The sequence below is a fragment of the Enhydra lutris genome, unplaced genomic scaffold (genome assembly GCF_002288905.1).
Source record: "Enhydra lutris kenyoni isolate GAN:26980312 unplaced genomic scaffold, ASM228890v2 scaffoldscaffold8, whole genome shotgun sequence".
Classification (NCBI taxonomy): domain Eukaryota; kingdom Metazoa; phylum Chordata; class Mammalia; order Carnivora; family Mustelidae; genus Enhydra; species Enhydra lutris.
The window spans coordinates 1,225,932-1,243,512 of record NW_019154092.1 but is presented as its reverse complement, the minus strand read 5'-3'; the positions used below and the strand labels follow the sequence as shown (position 1 = coordinate 1,243,512).

Sequence of the window (17,581 nt, the reverse complement as noted above, 5' to 3'; positions counted from 1 at the left end):
GGAGAGGACTGGGCTGGGGGTGGAGGTGGGGTCATATGAGTGAGTGTGTGTGTGTGTGTGTGTGTGTGTGTGTGAGACAGAGAGAGAGACTCTGTGTGACTATGTGAGAGCATGTGACTTTGTGTGTGACTGTGTGTGAGTATGTGTGTATGAGTGTGTGACTGTGTGATTGTGTGAAAGTATGTGACTGTGTATGTATGAGTGTGTGACTATATAAATCTGTGTGTTTGTGAGTGTTTGACTTTGTGTGACTGTGGGTATCTCTGTGTGTGTGTGAGTGTGTGAGTCTGTGTGTGTCAGGGTGTGACTTTGTGTGTCTGTGTGAGTTTGTGACTGTTACTGTTTGTGAATATATGACTGTGTGTGTGTGAAGTGATTGTGTATGTTACTATGTGTGATTGTGTGAGAGTGATTGTGTATGTGTGTGTGACTGTGTGTAAATTTGTGTATGTGTGATTCTGTGGGTGAGAGTCTGTGTGCATGTGAGTCTGTGTGCGTGTGGGGGGACTCTGTGTGTGACTGTGTGAGTGTGTGTGTGTGTGTGTGTGTGTAAGCCCAGGAGCCTGGAAGAAAGACACAAAAGGCCTTAAAGACCAATCGTGTGTGTCTGCTGCCAGGGAGCCTCCCACCTCAGCTAGGATTGTGAAAGTCGCCCTGTCTGCCAGGAAGCCGAGATAAGGGGGTGGCCCAGCCAGAGAGAAGAGATGGCTGTGGGTGTGTCCAGGCTTTTGTAACACCCTGGGAAGGAGGAGAAGGGCCAGGCTGGGGACCCTGCTGTGGAAAACCAGCGACCAGTCTCCAATAGCCCACCCTGCCTCCATTCCACAGAGGCCAGGAGGTGTGGAGGCTTGGCGGGGTGCCCAGCAAGTACCTCAGAGGAAGTAGGTTTCAGGGAGGGGAACATATTTCTTCAGGCCCCGTTTTGGAGGGGCCAAACAAACCCTCAGAGGCCGAACTGAGTGGAGAGAAGGTGAAGACAGTGGGAGGCACAGCCATGCCCCTGGAGCTGTTCCTGGACCTCTACTCGCCCCCCTGCCGTGCCATCTACATTTTTGCCCAGAAGAATGGCATTCGCTTTGAGTTGCGGCCTGTGGAGCTAGGACGGGGTGAGCCTTGACTAGGCTGGGCTCCATGGAGGGGTTGTCCAGGGGCGAGAACTTGATGAGCTACTCATCCTCTCCACCCCTCAGGGGAGCACCTGAAGCCTGAATTCCTGAAAGTGAACCCCCTGGGGAAGGTACCTGCTCTCAAAGATGGGGACTTCCTGCTGGCGGAGAGGTAATGGAATCCTGGGGGTCCTGAGGCCTGAGGAGGCTTCTGGGTTGGGGGAGGTGGAGGGAGGAAGGCAGAAAGCTGATGACCCCTCGCTGGGAGATTTTTCCAAACTGGTGTAGCCCCCCCGCCCTTTTGGCTCACCCAGCTTGGAGGCAAGGGCTGGACTAGGGGGCTGCTTTGGGGCTACAGCTGGTAGCTTCAGCCTGGGAAAAAGGGGCATAGGTCACTCAGTCAAGCCTGGACCACCTGGAGCCAGCTGAGGAAGATCGGAGCTTGAGGTCAGCCCTCCCAGAATGTCCCAAACCTGGCATCTCAGTCCCAGGAGCCAGAAGGCAGGCAGCCCCAGATTGGCACTGGGCTCTGAATCCCAGTTCCCTACGTCCTCGCTCTCTGCCGCGGACAGATCACAGAACTTCGTGTCCCCTGTGTCTCGTCTGTAAAATGGGCAAGTAATGTGACCCTCCCCCAGGATTTGCCTGAGAATAGAAACTGGTCCCCAAGTACTAGGAGCCCAGAGGGGATCAAGAAAGGGGTTCGGGGGAGCACTGACCTGGGAGGGACCTGGGAGGCCCCTCGAGCAGGCCGTCCACAGCAGGTCTGCCTGCCTCCCGCTCAGTAGGACTCTGACGCCAGAGAGTGGGGCCTGGAGGCAGAGGGCTCCTAGAAGGGAGAGAAGTTGGAAATGTGGGCCCCTGGGGAAGCACATGAGGAATGGAGAAGTTTGATGGGAAGAAGATGACCATTGCTGGGGATGTGGGATTCGGGGCATTCTCCCCTGGAGGCGGCATTGGGAGAGAGATCCAGCTGGATCATCCTGTTTGCTGCCCAGTGCTGAGGGCTGGGGAAATCTCCGACGCCCCTTGTTTGTAGCGTGGCCATCCTCTTATATCTGAACCGCAAGTACCAGGCGGCGGCCCACTGGTACCCCACGGAGCTGCAGGCCTGCGCACGCGTGGACGAGTACCTGGCATGGCAGCACACCGCCGTCCAGCTGCCGGCCACCAACGTCTACCTGTGTAAGGTGAGACTCCCTGCCCTAGTGTGCAGGCTTGGGTGGGAGCCGGAGACACCCCCCATCCCGCCCCCATGCTGGAAAGAACCTGTTGGCCTATATACAGCCTCTCATCCCCTGTCCCAGGTAGACATCTGTAATCTGTCATAGCACTCCTTCCCCAGAGTCTGAATGACACCTCAGAATCCTTCTGGATACAGTGCCCACCAGGGGGGGGTATCACTGATGGATGGGGTCAGGAGGGGGCCAGGTGGCTGAGGATGTTCCAACTGCCTCGATTCTCCCCTGCCCAGTCCCTCCTGCCCCATTTCTCGGGGCAGCCTGTGGACCCCGTGCGGCTGGACCGGCTGTTGGGGAAGCTGAAGCCAGCTCTGAGGCACTTGGATCAGGAGGTCCTGGCCACCAAGCCCTTCCTGGCCACCGAGCAGCTCTCCCTGGCAGATTTGATGGCATTCACGGAGCTAATGCAGGTGCTTGCCTGCTTGCCTTCTGGGGTGGGGGTGGGTGGACTCTGGGCCCAGCGCTGAGTCCCTTGCTCCAGCTGCCTTGTCTCCCCAGCCCACTGCTGTCGGCTGTGACATCTTCCAAGACTGGCCCCGGCTGGCAGCATGGCGAGCCCGAGTGGAGGCTGCTCTGGGTCCTGAGCTTGTCCAGGATGCCCACAGGCTTGTGCTGCAGCCTCGGGACCCCCGAGATGCCCAGCGGGACCCCAAGCTGGCCCAGGAGCTGGTGCAGAGACTGCTGGAGCGGCTCAGCTGAGAGGGGAGTGGCCAGGCCCGGTACCCTGCTCTTTCTTACCCACAATAAACATGCTGTGTGCTCTCCATTTGTCTCTAGCCTCACTCCGCCTTAGGAGGTGGGGTGTCCCCACTTCTGAGCAGAATCTAGAGGGACAAGAGACATCCCATGATGACGCAGCCTCAAGTGACAATACTCAGGCCTCTCCATCTGGGTCCAGTTACCTTCTTGAGTTGCCAGGTGCTGAGTTCCACTGGCCACTGCCAGTCCCAAGCCAGGCCTGAAGTTTCTGGGTTTCTCTGCCTGGCTGGTTGACCCCTGACACCCCTGTGACGTTGTCCCTGGGGCCCTGACTGCTTGCCAGGCTCCTGTTTCTTTTCCTCCCCACACTTTTCTAACTGCAGTTCAGGCCAGACTGATCTATGCATACCCCCGAGCATGCTTCTGAAACCCTCCATGGTTCATTCTCATTGCCCTGTTCTCATTCTGGACTCTACAGGACCCCTTGGGTCGTGTTCTGCAATGAAGTTCTGACCCTGAGAATTCCCATGTGTAAGTCCTTCTCAGAAATGGGCCCCACGCACACCCATGCACCGAGAAGGAAGGGAAGGGCAGGGCTGCAGGTGGCCCCCGCCTTCTGCCCCTGAGCGGGGGGCCTCTACCTAGTCTGCCCCTGAGTTTCCCCAGAATCCTTGCTGCTGTGAGAATTCCGGGATTCCTGGCCTCATGACAACACCAAGTGAAACAATAAGTTCCAGAACACGGGGTCCTGGGCCTGAGTTGGAGACAACTGAAGGGTACAGGGCCAAGGCCAAGGGCTCAGGCTACATATAGGCTCAGCTTCAGAGCCTGGTAGCTGTGGCTGGTGGGGGTGTCCACCGTGTGGCTCAGCATGGGCCTGGAGCTCTATCTGGACCTGCTGTCAGCATCTTGCCGTGCTGTCTATATCTTTGCTAGGAAAAACAGCATCCCCTTTGACTTCCAGTTTGTGGATCTGCTAAAAGGTAGGCACCCCCTGCTGCAGGGCATATGTCTGACCCTGAGGGGCGGCAGGCACAAGATTAGGGTGTCTCTAAGCTGAGACACAGAGGATACTCCACCCATCAGAGTCCCCAGGGGAAGAAACGTTTCCCAAGGGAATTGTAGGCTGTCCATCCTCCCTCACTTTCTCCCCTGCTATGACCAACAGGCTCTTCTCAGGTAAAAGGGGAAGGCAGAGCTGCTGAGTGTCCCCCAGTCTCCCATCCAGTGCCCTTGGCTTTTCCTTGTGGGAGGGTAGCCTCTTGTTAGCTGCAGCACCTCTGATCAGTTGGCAAAGGCTGCCAAAGTGTGTGGTCATTCAAATCTGAGTCAAGCTTCAGTTCACACCTATCCTCCCCACTGTGTTCACACCTGCTCGGGGTGACACAGACCTTGAGTGGTATGCAGGGCGCTGGTCTCCAACACTATTCCAAGTGCAGAAGTCATTCTTAAAAGCTCAGGTTGCCGAGGCAGAAGTCTCTAGAACACAGAGGAGACCAGGCGCTCTGAAATGAGGTGTGAGTCGAGCCCTAGAAGTGTTTCCAGCCACAGGCAGCTAGCTGTGGAAGGGTTAAAACTCCGGATAGATTGGGATGCCTGGCTGGCTCAGTTGGTAGAGTGTGTGGACTTTTGAGCTTGGAGTTGTGAGTTCAGGCTCATGTTGAGCAGAGAGCTTACTTTAAAAAAAACAAAACAAGAAAAAAAAAACTGAGTTCAAGTCCATGTTGAGCAGAGCTTACCTTTTTTTTTTTTTTTAATTTTATTTATTTGGGAAAGAACAAGCCCGCGAAAGAGCAAGAGCATGGGGGGGGAAGGGCAGAGGAAGAGAGGGAGGCAGACTCCCTACTGGGCGGAGGGCCCAATGGAGGACTCGATCCCAGGACCTTGGGATCATGACCTCAGCCTAAGGCAGACACTTAATGACTGAGTCACTCAGGCGCCTGGAGCAGAACGTACTTAAAACAAAACAAAACAAAAAACAAAACAAGTTTCCTCAAAAAGTTAAAAATAGAGCTACCCTACGACCCAGGAATTGCACTACTAGCTATTTACCCCAAAGATATAAATGTCATGATCCGAAGAGGCACCTGGACCTCAATGTTTATAGCAGCAATGTCCACAAGAGTCAAAGAGTCAAACTATAGAAAGAGCCCAGATGTCCATTGATAGATGAATGGGTAAAGGAGATGTGGTACACACACACACACACACACACACTCTGGAATACTTCTCAGCCATCAGAAAGATGATATCTTGCTGTTTACAATGACATGGCTGGAACTAGAGGGTATTAAGCTTAACGAAATAAGTCAGTCAGAGAAAGACAATTATATGATCTCACTCATATGTTAAGAAACAAAATGGAGGATCATAGGGGAAGGGAGGGAAAAATAAAACAAGATGAAATCAGAGAGGGAGACAAACCATAACAGATTCTTGATCATAGGAAACAAACTGAGTGTTGCTGGAGGGGAGGGGATGGGGGATGGGGTAACTGGGTGATGGGCATTAAGAAGGGCATGATGTAACATCACTGTGTATTACATAAGACTGATGAAGCACTGACCTCTACCTCTGAAACTAATAATACATTATATGTTAACCAATTGAATTTAAATTTTAAAAATGTTTAAAAACATGTATTTGGGCAGCAACCTCTTCGACCTCAGCCACAGCAACATCTTCCTAGGAACATCGCCAAAGGCAAGGGAAGCAAGGGCAAAAATGAACTATTGGGATTTTATCAAGATCAAAAGCTTTTGCACAGCAAAGGAAACAGTTAACAAAACCAAAAGACAACTGACAGAATGGGAGAAGATATTTGCAAACGACATATCAGATAAAGGGCTAGTGTCCAAAATCTATAAAGAACTTAGCAAACTCAACACCCAAAGAACAAATAATCCAATCAAGAAATGGGCAGAGGACATGAATAGACATTTCTGCAAAGAAGACATCCAGATGGCCAACAGACACATGAAAAAGTGCTCCATATCACTCGGCATCAGGGAAATACAAATCAAAACCACAATGAGATATCACCTCATACCAGTCAGAATGGCTAAAATTAACAAGTCAGGAAATGATAGATGCTGGCGAGGATGCGGAGAAAGGGGAACCCTTCTACACCGTTGGTGGGAATGCAAGCTGGTGCAACCACTCTGGAAAACAGCATGGAGATTCCTCAAAATGTTGAAAATAGAACTACCCTATGACCCAGCAATTGCACTACTGGGTATTTACCCTAAAGATACAAACGTAGTGATCCGAAGGGGCACGTGCACCCGAATGTTTATAGCAGCAATGTCTACAATAGCCAAACTATGGAAAGAACCTAGATGTCCATCAACAGACGAATGGATAAAGAAGATGTGGTATATATACACAATGGAATACTATGCAGCCATCAAAAGAAATGAAATCTTGCCATTTGCGACGACGTGGATGGAACTAGAGGGTATCATGCTTAGCGAAATAAGTCAATCGGAGAAAGACAACTTTCATATGATCTCCCTGATGTGAGGAAGTGGAGATGCAACATGGGGGGTTAAGGGGGTAGGTGAAGAACAAATGAAACAAGATGGGATTGGGAGGGAGACAAACCATAAGTGACTCTTAATCTCACAAAACAAACTGAGGGTTAATGGGGGGAGGGGGGTTGGGGGGGTGGGATTATGGACATTGGGGAGGGTATGTGCTATGGTGAGTGCTGTGAAGTGTGTAAACCTGGCGATTCACAGACCTGTACCTCTGGGGATAAAAATATATTATATGTTTATAAAAAATAAAAAACAAACAAACAAACAAAAAGTTTAAAAACAAAGTAACGACCTTGAAAAAAAGTGCCAAAACACAAGAACAAAACAAAACTCCTCGGAGATTGATTGCCTATGAGAGGCTCCCTTTTGGATTCCAGCTGTATGCTGGGGCCCGGGGCTCCTGGCTGCCTTGCCCCTTTTAGAGGGGGCTGTAGAGGGTGGGATCCAGGCTCCTAGGGCTTCTGCTGTTTCCTGGGCCGTGGCTTCAGGCCCAGAGTTGGGAGTGGGGCTGGAGGTCCCCAACTTCTGTGAGCCAACAGGTGGTCCAGGTCACTGAACCTGGGATCCGGCAGGAGACTTGATCCTAATCCCTGTTCAGCTCCTGACTTGCCCTTTGACCTGAAGTGAGCCATGGTACTCCTCTGGGTTTGCTTCCCCTTCTAGAGAGAATTTCTGCCTCTGGGAGACCTGGTTCTCTCTTCCCTGGGGTCCCGGTGCCCTCAGACCTTTACCTTTCCTGCCCCTCTCAGGTCACCACCACAGCAAGGAATACATAGCGATCAACCCCTTGAAGAAGCTACCCAGCCTCAAAGATGGAAAATTTGTCTTATCTGAAAGGTAAGTCTTTACCTTTTTGGGACCTGCACCCCACCATCTGTCTCTGCTCCTCCCAGAGATCCATGCAGAGCTGACCTGCTAGTCCTTATTTTTTATTGACTGTGAACAATTTTATATGTACACCAAAGCAGAATGAGTACCAAATAATGAGTATAGCAACCTCAGCATGATACCCATCACCCCATTCCAACAGTGGTCCACTCGGGGAGCCCATTTTTTCATCACCTGTAACCCCTTCTATTCCCCTGCCTGCCAACCACCCCATCATTTCATCCATAAATGTTTAGGAATACACTTTTAAGAGATAAGGGCTCTAAAAAAAAAAAGAGAGAGAGAGAGAGAGAGATTCAGGGAGTGTCTGGGTGGCTCAGTTAAGCGTCTGCCTCTTGGTTTCGGCTTAGGTCATGGTCTCAAGGTTGTGAGACCGAGCCCTACCTTGAGCTCTGTGCTGGGTATGGAGCCTGCTTGGGATTCTCTCTCTCCCTTTCCCTCTGTCCCCCACCTTGCACGTGTGCGCACTCTCTGTCTCAAATAAATAAATCTTAAAAAGAAAGAAAAAAAGCATCAATACCATGATGGCACCTTGTAAAATTAATAATAATCCCTGGATTTTAACTAATATCCTATTTGTATTCGAAAGTCTCTGATTATCTCACAGAGAGTTTCTTTGTAGCTTGTGCATTTGAATCTGGCTCAGAAAAAGCTGCCACATACTGTAGCTGGTGATGTGCCTCCTGGGTCCCTTTTCATCTAGCGCCCCCTCCATGACCTATGTTTTTGCCTTTGCATTTTTTTTAAAGATTTATTTATTTATTTATTTGACAGACAGAGATCACAAGTAGGCAGAAAGGCAGGCAGAGAGAGAAGAGGGGAAGCAGGCTCCCTGCTGAGCAGTCAGCCCGATGCAGGGCTCGAACCCAGGACCTTGGGATGCAGGGCTCGAATCCAGGACCCTGGGATCATGACCTGAGCTGAAAGCAGAGGCTTTAACCCACTGAGCCACCCAGGCGCCCCTGCATTTTTTTTTTTTAAAGGCTGAGCAGGGTGCCTTATGCGGGCCTTGATCCCAGGACTCTGAGATCATGAACGGAGCTGAAGGCAGACACTTAACCGACTGAGCCTGCCAGGCACCTCTTGCCTTTACATTTTTGTCGTGGTTGAAGAAACTGAGTTCTTTGTCCTGTGGAGTTTCCCACAGTCTGAGTTTTGCTGATCACATTCTCATGGTGTCATGTTTACACGGTTTTCCCTTCCTTTCATTTCCTGTAAACTGGTCACTGGAAGTAGAAGTTTGGTAAGATTCTGGGTTGACTGCTTCTGAGGTGGTGTCGTAAGTTTAAAGTACATCTTCCAAGTGTACACAGGATCTGGCGGGGGTTAGGGGTGGGGTGGGGCCCAGGGCCTGGATTATTTTCCTAGGGCTGCTGTCACAAATTACCACTGACTGAATGACTTAGAACAATGGAAATTGTATTTGTTTTCTTTTCTTTTTCTTTCTTTCTTTTTTTTTTTTTACAGTTCCGGACATTAGAAGTGAAAATTGAGGTGTTGGTAGGGCCATGCTGGGGAGTTGGGGGAAGCTTTGTTGCAGGCCTCTGTCTTAGCTCTAGTAGCCTCAGGCATTCCTGGCTGGGAGACTACCATCTTGCCTTCCACTTGTGTGTGTCTCTGTGTCCAAATTTCCCCATTTTGTAAGAACACGAGTCATATGAGATTAGAGTTTACTCTAAGACCTCATTTTATTTTTACTTTTATATTTTTAAGTAATCTCTACATCCACTATGGGGCTTGAACTCACAATCCTGAGGCCAAGAGTCACTCGGTCTTCAACTGAGCTAGACAGGCACCCCTTCAGGACCTCATTTTAATTTGATTTCCTCTGTAAAGACCCAGTTTCCAAATCAAGCTACATTCTGAGATCCTGGGTGTTAAGATTTCCACACATCTTTGGGGAACACAATTCAACCCATAACAGTGTGTCCCCTGGGCCTCCCAAATTCATATCCTTCCTATGTGCAAAATATAGTCACCTCATCCCAACATCTCCAGAAGTCTTAATTACTCTGGTGTCAACTCTTAGCCCAAAATGCCACCGTCCACATTATCCAAATCAGGGATGGGTGAGATACAGGGGATGATTCATCCTGGGGCCTAGTTCTGCTCTCTGTGAACCTGGGAAGCCAGGTGACAAGTTGTCCTGCTTCTAAAATACAATGGGGAGGGGTGCCTGGCTGGCTCAGTTGGTGGAGCATAAGACACTTGATCTCAGGGTCTTGAGTTCAAGCCCTACATTGGGTACTATAGACATTACTTAAAAATAACAACAGAGGGGCGCCTGGGTGGCTCAGTCAGTTAAGCAGCTGCCTTTGGCTCAGGTCATGATCCCAGGATCCTGGAATCGAGCCCTGCATCAGGCTCCCTGCTCAGTGGAGAGCCTGCTTCTCCTTTTCCCTCTGCCTGTCACTCTGTCTACTTGTGCTATGTCTCTGTCAAATAAATAAATTAAAAAAATAACAATAGAAAAAAATGCAGTAAGTGTGGGGGACATCCCAGGGTGGATATTCCCATTCCTTAACAGAGAAATAGGAAGGAAAAATAAAAATTTCATGCATCCCAAGCAAGTCTGAAACCTAGCAGGGTAAATTGTTTTACATTTTAAGGCTTGAAAATCATCCTTGTTGGCTCCTTGCTCTGCCCCTTGGGTCTGTTACGGTGGTGGCTCCACCCTCTGGAACCAGGGAGACCAAGACTCAGCCTCTACCTGCGCTGCCCCAATTTGGGTCTGCTGGTGGCTGGACATCCCCACTGTTCCTCACCTCCCTGCCCCTCTAGCCAGGGGAACAAGGACCTAGCCCAGATGGGCAGAATCTCCCCTGCCCATCTCCCTGTCCATCTGTCTGGGAAAGGATCAACCCCGCCTTCTCAGGTTATCTGATGTTCCCAGGGAAGGACATGCATGGGCCTGCTCTGAGCCACAGTCTTGCCTGTGGTGGTCTGGGGCACTGGGACCCCTGAATGCCAGTACCCCCCCATCCCTGGATTAAAGATGACAGAGCAGGTCCCTGTGAGAGGAGTTGGTGAGAGGGTGCTAGGTAGACAAGGCCAGGCACCCACTCCAGGGTCATCCCAGGGACTTTGATACCAGCCAGGGGTCTGCCCCCCAAGAGATGGGGCTCCTCCAGGCACAGCAAGCTCTGGTCTCTGGCAAGAAGAGTTCAAGAATATGCTGGTGGTGGGCCCCACTTGGCCTTGGTGTTCCCAGTGGGGGAGCCAGGAAGGCTGATGTCAAGAATGAGCACCGGGGGCCCTAGCCTCAAGATGCAGGATAGAGACACAGTGTGTGTCACCGGGGACTGTGGGCTCGGGCAGAGTGGCACAGGCTACAGACACCCTAGGAGGAAACAGTCAGGACTGGGAGCCACCACTGACAGGTCTGCTCAGAACAGTCATGGCCCAGGATTGGCCCCCAAGGGTGGTATTTCCAGAGGTCACAAAATGGGGAGGGGCTTTGGGCCAGTGAGGCAAGCCTCTGCCTGTCCCTCAGGGGAGACCATCCTCTTGTCTCCACTGCCAATTCACTCTCCTCCCCACCTGACTCTGTCCATCTCCCCACCCCCCTGGCCTGCCTGGCCAAGGTCACACACTATGCCAGGTGGTCAAGAACAGTGGCGGGGCTTGGGCTGAGGCTCAGGGCCCAACTGCTGGGGTCAAACCCCGATCCTGTCACTCATGGTCTGTGTGTCTTTGGCAAGTTTGTTCTATCTCTGAGCCTCAGTTTCCTCAAATGTAAGCCTGCTGGTACCTACCTTACAGGGTTATTGTGAGATCAGCTGAGATGATTTAGGATTTCCATCCCTTCTTATAGAGTTGGTCCTCTGGGGCCTCCCTCCTCCCTCCCAGGCTGTTCCTTCCCTCCCTCTCCCCCCACCCATCTCTGCTCCTTTCTCATCTGCTGACTCTGCACAGGTGGTGGGTGTTGAGGGGAGAACAAGGTGGGTGGGGAAGATCCTTGGACTTTGATATCATCAGACTGACTCAGGACTCTCTAGAGCCCCAGAGGTCCTAGATACCTCAAATGCCTGTGTCCACCCTGTGTTCCTCCCTTCCTGCCCCCCATCAGCCAAGAGCGAGACCACCCCCTCCAAATGGTGCCTCCAGTCTGTACCCTCCCCAGACCCCTGTGGTCTCTGCCCACCTCAGAACCCCTCCACCCAGTACCAAAAGGATCTTTTTTTTTTTTTTTTAAGATTTTACTTATTTTATAGAAACACAGCGAGAGAGGGAACACAAGCAATGAGAGAGGGAGTGGGAGAGGGAGAAGCAGGCTCTCCACAGAGCCAGGAGCCTGATGCGGGCTTGATCCCAGGACCCTGCGATCATGACTTGAGCTGAAGGCAGACGCTTAACAACTGAGCCACCCAGGCGCCTCTTTCTTTCTTTTGAGATATAATTACCATATAGCATATTATTAGTTTCAGGTGTACAACATCGTGACTTGATATACATATCTATTGTGAAATGATCACCGCGGTAAGTTGTAGTTGATGTCCATCACCAGACAGAGTTGTAGATTTTTTCCCCTTGTGATAAGAAATTTTAAGATCTGCTTTCTCAGCACCTTTCAAATATACAATACAGTATTATTATTATTTTTTTGTGTGTGTGTGTGTTTGTTTTCTTTTTATTAATTTTTTTATTTTATTTTTTTATAAACATATAATATATTTTTATCCCCAGGGGTACAGGTCTGTGAATCGCCAGGTTTACACACTTCACAGCACTCACCATAGCACATACCCTCCCCAATGTCCATAACCCCACCCCTCCTCTCCCAACCCCCCTCCCCCCATCAACCCTCAGTTTGTTTTATGAGATTAAGAGTCACTTATGGTTTGTCTCCCTCCCAATCCCATCTTGTTTCATTTACTCTTCTCCTACCCCCTTAACCCCCCATGTTGCATCTCCTCTCCCTCATATCAGGGAGATCATATGATAGTTGTCTTTCTCCGATTGACTTATTTCGCTAAGCATGATACCCTCTAGTTCCATCCACGTCGTCGCAAATGGCAAGATTTCATTTCTTTTGACGGCTGCGTAGTATTCCATTGTGTATATATACCACATCTTCTTTATCCATTCATCTGTTGATGGACATCTAGGTTCTTTCCATAGTTTGGCTATTGTAGACATTGCTGCTATAAACATTCGGGTGCACGTGCCCCTTCGGATCACTTATTATTATTATTTTTTAAAGATTTTATTTATTTGACAGAGAGACACAGCGAGAGAAGGAACACAAGCAGGGAGAGTGGGAGAGGGAGAAGCAGGCTTCCCTCGGAGCAGGTATCCCAATTCGGGGCTACATCCCAGGACGCTGGGATTAAGACCTGAGCTGGATGTTAAGCGGATGCTTAACGACTGAGCCACCCAGGCGCCCCTACAATACAGTATTATTAACTTGGGTCACAATTACATCCCTGTGACTTATTTTATAGCTGCAAGTCTGAACCTTTTGACTCCCTCCATCCATTTCATCCCCCTGTAACCCCCCACCAATGTGTTCTCTGTATTTATGGCTTTGTTTTTGCTTGTTTGTTTTTTTAGATTCCACATATAAATGAGCTCACACTGTGTTTTTCTCTGTGTGATCTATTTCACTTAGCATAACCCCTTAAGTTCATTCCATGTTGTCACAGATGGCAGGATTTCCTCCTTTTCTGTGGGTGAATAACATCCCATTGTATATTTACATCACACATTCTCTGTGCATTCATTCATCTGTGTCTTGGTTCTTCTAAATAATGCCGCAGTGAACGTGGGGGTGCAGATATCTTTTTCTTACAGTGTTTCTGTTTCCTTCAGATAAATATCCAGAAATGGAGTTGTTGGATTATACCGTAGTTCTATTTAGGACCTTCCATATTGTTTTCCACAACAGCTGCACCAGTTTGCATTCCCACCGACAGTGCAGAAGGGTTCCTTTTTCTCCACAGGCCTTGCCAACATGTGTTATTTTTTGTCCTTTTGATGGCAGCCATTATCATGGGCCTGAGGTGATATCTCCTGGTGGTTTTGTCTTGCATTTCCCTGCTAATGATTGACATAGAGCTTCTTTTCATGTGTCTGTTGGCCATGTGGAGGTCTTCTCTGGAAAAATGTCTCCTCCAGCTCTTTGCCCTTTTTTGGTTGGTTTGTTTTCTTGCTATTGAGTTGTAGGACAGAGGGATCTTTCTAAAGTTCAAGGTGTATTTTCTCACCCTCCTGCTTACATAACCATAACCTTTAGGATCAAGTCCATATCCTCCTACATCTCCGAGGGCCTCCCTGGGTGGCCTCCCAGTCTCTGACCATTCTCCCCATCCTTCTTCTGGTCACACTTTTTCCTTTTCTCCAAACTGCTACCTCTTACCCCTGAATTCCCGTACATATCGTTCTCCATTGAGACCTCCCTTCTCCAGTGAATGGTGAACATCCATTCACCCTGCTGGCCTTCCTCTAGCACACGCTGGTGGACCGAATGCATTTCTTGGCAGCCTTCAGGCTTATTCTTCCCCTAGGAGAATGTCAGTGCCTACAGCCCACCTCTGGCTGCATCGCACTGGGTGGTGGGTGTAATGGGATTGGAGAAGGCAAGAGCAGTGCCCCTGGCTTTCCCTTTCTACAGTGTGGCCATCCTTTTCTACCTGTGCCGCAAGTACAGCACACCCTCGCACTGGTACCCACCAGACCTGCACACACGTGCCCGTGTGGATGAGTTCATGGCCTGGCAGCACACTGCCATTCAGCTGCCCATGACCAAGATCCTCTGGATCAAGGTGAGCGGGACCAATGCTAGGGCTGACCACCAGTGAGTTCAAGCAAGTCTCCCTCCGCCTTCCTGAGCCTCATTTCCTTGGCTCCCTCTCCTGCCTGCCTTACAGAGCTGATGGGAGTGTGGAATGAACCACTGGGTATGAAAAAGTCTTGTGAAAACAAAGGGAAGGGCACCCAGGAGGGGTTGACATTACTCAAGCTGGGATAGGATTCCAGAAATTTCGTTCTGAATGAGAAAACCCCAGAGTCCAAGGGCCCATAGGGACCACCAAATCTGAAGATGACCAATAGCCCATATATGTACCCTTACTTCTTATCTCATACCTGTGATGGACATCACTAATCAATCACAGGATTACTTCCTGCTGGGATCTCGAAATCCCCCTGAACAATGGCCCTCTATCAACCAGAGCCACTAAAAGAGGTGAACCTACTTTATGCTCTTGGTTCTGCCCAACATTTCTCCAGCAGACAAGGAGGCTGAAGACCAGAGTGTCAGATGGGAACTAGAGGGCAGCCTCCTCTTCCCTCCCCTCCCCCACCCTGGCCAGATGCTGATTCCAATGATCACAGGCGAGGAGGTTCCATCCGAGAAGACAGAGCAGATGCTGGCCGAGGTGAAGAACAGCATGCAGCTCTTCGAGGAGAAGTTTCTTCAGGACAAGATGTTCATCACCGGGGACCACATCTCACTGGCTGACCTGGTGGCCCTGGTGGAGATGATGCAGGTGTGAAGTGGGGTTGGTGGGGGCACAGAGCCTGGGCACAGGTGAGACTCCTCTGTAACTACTGGGGCCATAGCTTGAGGATAGGCTGGTAAAGGAGGAGACGTGGAGGACTGTGGGAGCCAGGGCTGGGGTGCCTGGACTCCACCCAGGGGTGACAGGAAGCACAGATTTTGAACCAAGGAGGACCACGATTATCCATGCTTCACAGTGATTTTTCAGCATGGGGAGGGGCTGGAGGGCGGGCCCAACCGAGAGAAGAATACAGCATCTCTCAGTGAGTCAGCTAGAATCCTGGATGCCTTCTCTTCCCGTTGGACTCTCCAGAATGTGTACAGAGGCCTCCAAAGCGTCCTTCCGGCCGAGTGCTTCTTTCCTAGAGCCCCAGACTTACAACTATACAAAGCAACTCCCACGGCTCTGGTCTGAGGGGCATCCATTGTGCATTTGGGGGGCATAACATACCTGGGTGTGGGGCATTTATGTGGTCTCTACCTGCAGGGGAGGGTGGCCAGTTCTGACCTAGCTGGTGTGCAGGATGGCCAATTTAGACCCTGGCTGATGTCTTGAGAGGCCCACATAATCTCTGGCCAATATGCCACGTATCCCCTTTAGTCCCTGGCCAGGGTGCAGGGCAGACCATCACCAGGAAAAACCACTTCAGTTTTTCTGTCCCAGGTGGCACGGTCCCCTACATTTCACATCCTACCCCTTACATTTCACCTGCACCCACTCCATTTTGGGGCCCCCAAGCTGCTTGGGTGCATGTTTCTTAGACTGCCTGCTGCGTCTCCCATTCCAGGCCCTGTGCCTGATTGCAGAGGAAGGCTCAATGTGGAGGAAAAAACCCTGAATTCTTCCCACCCTCATCTGAGAACAAGGGATTTCCTGGAAGAAGGCAGGACCAATCGAAAGTTTCATGCTGGAGAGGTGGGAGACATCTGGGCCAGGTGTCACCTCAGAGAGGGAGTCAGGAGCCTTGGAGCAAGACCAGTGGCCAAGAACCCTGGAGATTCTGATCTTCCAATGCTCACCCCACGTCTATTACATAGCATCTGACCTCTTGCCAAGGCCTGGGAGTGGGGTGGGTCACAGACTCACTCTTTGTGGGAGGCTGATGGGGAGACCCCCCGAGGCTGTGAGGGGACCCAGGTGGGGCTGGTCACTCCCCTCGCCCTCCTCTTCCCGGTTGACCACTCCTTCCTCTTCGTCTGTCTACAGCCCATGGGAAGCCAGTATAACGTCTTCCTCAGTAGCTCCAAGATAGCTGAGTGGCGCATGAGGGTGGAGCTGGCTATTGGCTCTGGCCTCTTCTGGGAGGCCCATGACCGGCTGATGAAGTTGGCAGAGTGGGACTGTTCAACACTGGATCCAATGGTCAAGGAGAAGATCTGCGAGTTGCTGCAGAAGTTCAAGTAGAAGCAGCCCATCCTGCAGCGCCCGGCTGGCTCAGCCCTTTTGAGCTTCCTTCCTTAGAGGAGGTGTTAAAAACAACCTCATTTCTTTGCTGAATAAAGTACTATAACAACCACCATGGCTTCTGAGCCTGGACAGTTGGAGTAAGCACAGGGTATGTACGGTGTGGGAGAGGGTGGTGGTCTTGGGTCCCCCCAGATTCCATAAAGAGTTTAAAAACTGAAAGTTAAATACAATTAAGGGCACCCTGCTGGTTCAGTTGGTCGAGCAAGCAAATCTTGATCTCAGGATCGTGAGTTTGAGCCCCACATTGGGCATAGAGCTGACTTAAAAAAAAAATAGACTGGGGGCTCTTGGGTCGCTCAGTCAGTTAGGCATCCCACTCTTGATTTCTGCTCAGGTCATGATCTCAGGGTTGTGAGTTGAGCCCTGCATCAGGTCCTGCCCTCAGTGCAAGGTCTGCTTGAGATTTTCTCCCCCCGCTCCACTCATGTGCATTTGCATTCACACATTCTCTCTCTCTCAAATAAATAAATATATAAATGTTTAAAAAAATCAACTGGATTTAATACAACTTAGAAAATAAATATTTTAAAATTAACAATAATAATAGTTGATGAATTCCATACTCCATTCTCAATAATGAATGAAACAAGATAAAAGATTGTGAAGGAAGTAGAGAACTTGAATGATGCTGTAAACTAATGGACCTACTAGATATATACACAGAACACTTCACACAATGACCACAGAATACGCAATCTTTATTTTTTTCTTTTAATTTTTTTTTTTTTTTAAGTAATCTCTGCACGCAAAGTGGAGCTCAAACTCACAACCCCAAGGTCAAGAGTTGCATGCTCTTCTGACTGAACCAGCCAGACACCCTGGAATACACATTTCTTCTCAAGTGCACATGGAATATTCTCCAGGATAGATCATCTGTAAGGTCACAAAATAAATCTCAATGAATTTAAACAGTTTGAAGTCATATCATGTATGTTCTTGGAACATAATGGAGTGAAATTAGAAAGTAACGGAAGGAAAACTAGAAAGTTCACAAATACCTGGAAATTAAACAGTATATTCTTAAACAACCACAGAGAAGTTAGAAAATACCTCTAACACACAGAAACAAAAACACAGGGGCACTTGGGTGGTTCAGTTGGTTAAGCGTCTGCCTTTGGCTCAGGTTATGATCCCAGGGT

General features: G+C 49.8%; 2 protein-coding genes across 2 annotated transcripts; both read left to right on the top strand.

Annotated features, from left to right (window-relative positions):
- The first annotated feature begins 687 nt into the window (after nucleotides 1–687).
- Nucleotides 688–3,106, top strand: LOC111142554 (glutathione S-transferase theta-1-like). The gene is made up of 5 exons (XM_022495822.1): nucleotides 688–1,106; nucleotides 1,191–1,278; nucleotides 2,146–2,296; nucleotides 2,581–2,757; nucleotides 2,846–3,106. Exons 1-5 carry the CDS (start codon nucleotides 995–997, stop codon nucleotides 3,044–3,046), a joined length of 729 nt encoding a protein of 242 aa, XP_022351530.1. The 5' UTR covers nucleotides 688–994; the 3' UTR covers nucleotides 3,047–3,106.
- Nucleotides 3,107–3,917: 811 nt separating this feature from the next.
- LOC111142618 (glutathione S-transferase theta-4) lies at nucleotides 3,918–16,379 on the top strand. The gene is made up of 5 exons (XM_022495925.1): nucleotides 3,918–4,029; nucleotides 7,335–7,422; nucleotides 14,087–14,237; nucleotides 14,787–14,963; nucleotides 16,182–16,379. The coding sequence occupies exons 1-5, from the start codon at nucleotides 3,918–3,920 to the stop codon at nucleotides 16,377–16,379; spliced, it is 726 nt and encodes a 241-aa protein (XP_022351633.1).
- Nucleotides 16,380–17,581: the final 1,202 nt, after the last annotated feature.

Bases quoted from the DNA above. Each gene is read 5' to 3' on its own strand.
- LOC111142554 (XM_022495822.1), top strand. From the start codon at position 995: ATGCCCCTGGAGCTGTTCCTGGACCTCTACTCGCCCCCCTGCCGTGCC. The intron at 1,107-1,190 runs GTGAGCCTTGAC...TCCACCCCTCAG, and splicing joins GCCTGTGGAGCTAGGACGGG to GGGAGCACCTGAAGCCTGAA. The intron at 1,279-2,145 runs GTAATGGAATCC...CCTTGTTTGTAG, and splicing joins GACTTCCTGCTGGCGGAGAG to CGTGGCCATCCTCTTATATC.
- LOC111142618 (XM_022495925.1), top strand. From the start codon at position 3,918: ATGGGCCTGGAGCTCTATCTGGACCTGCTGTCAGCATCTTGCCGTGCT. The intron at 7,423-14,086 runs GTAAGTCTTTAC...CCCTTTCTACAG, and splicing joins AAATTTGTCTTATCTGAAAG to TGTGGCCATCCTTTTCTACC. The intron at 14,964-16,181 runs GTGTGAAGTGGG...GTCTGTCTACAG, and splicing joins CCCTGGTGGAGATGATGCAG to CCCATGGGAAGCCAGTATAA.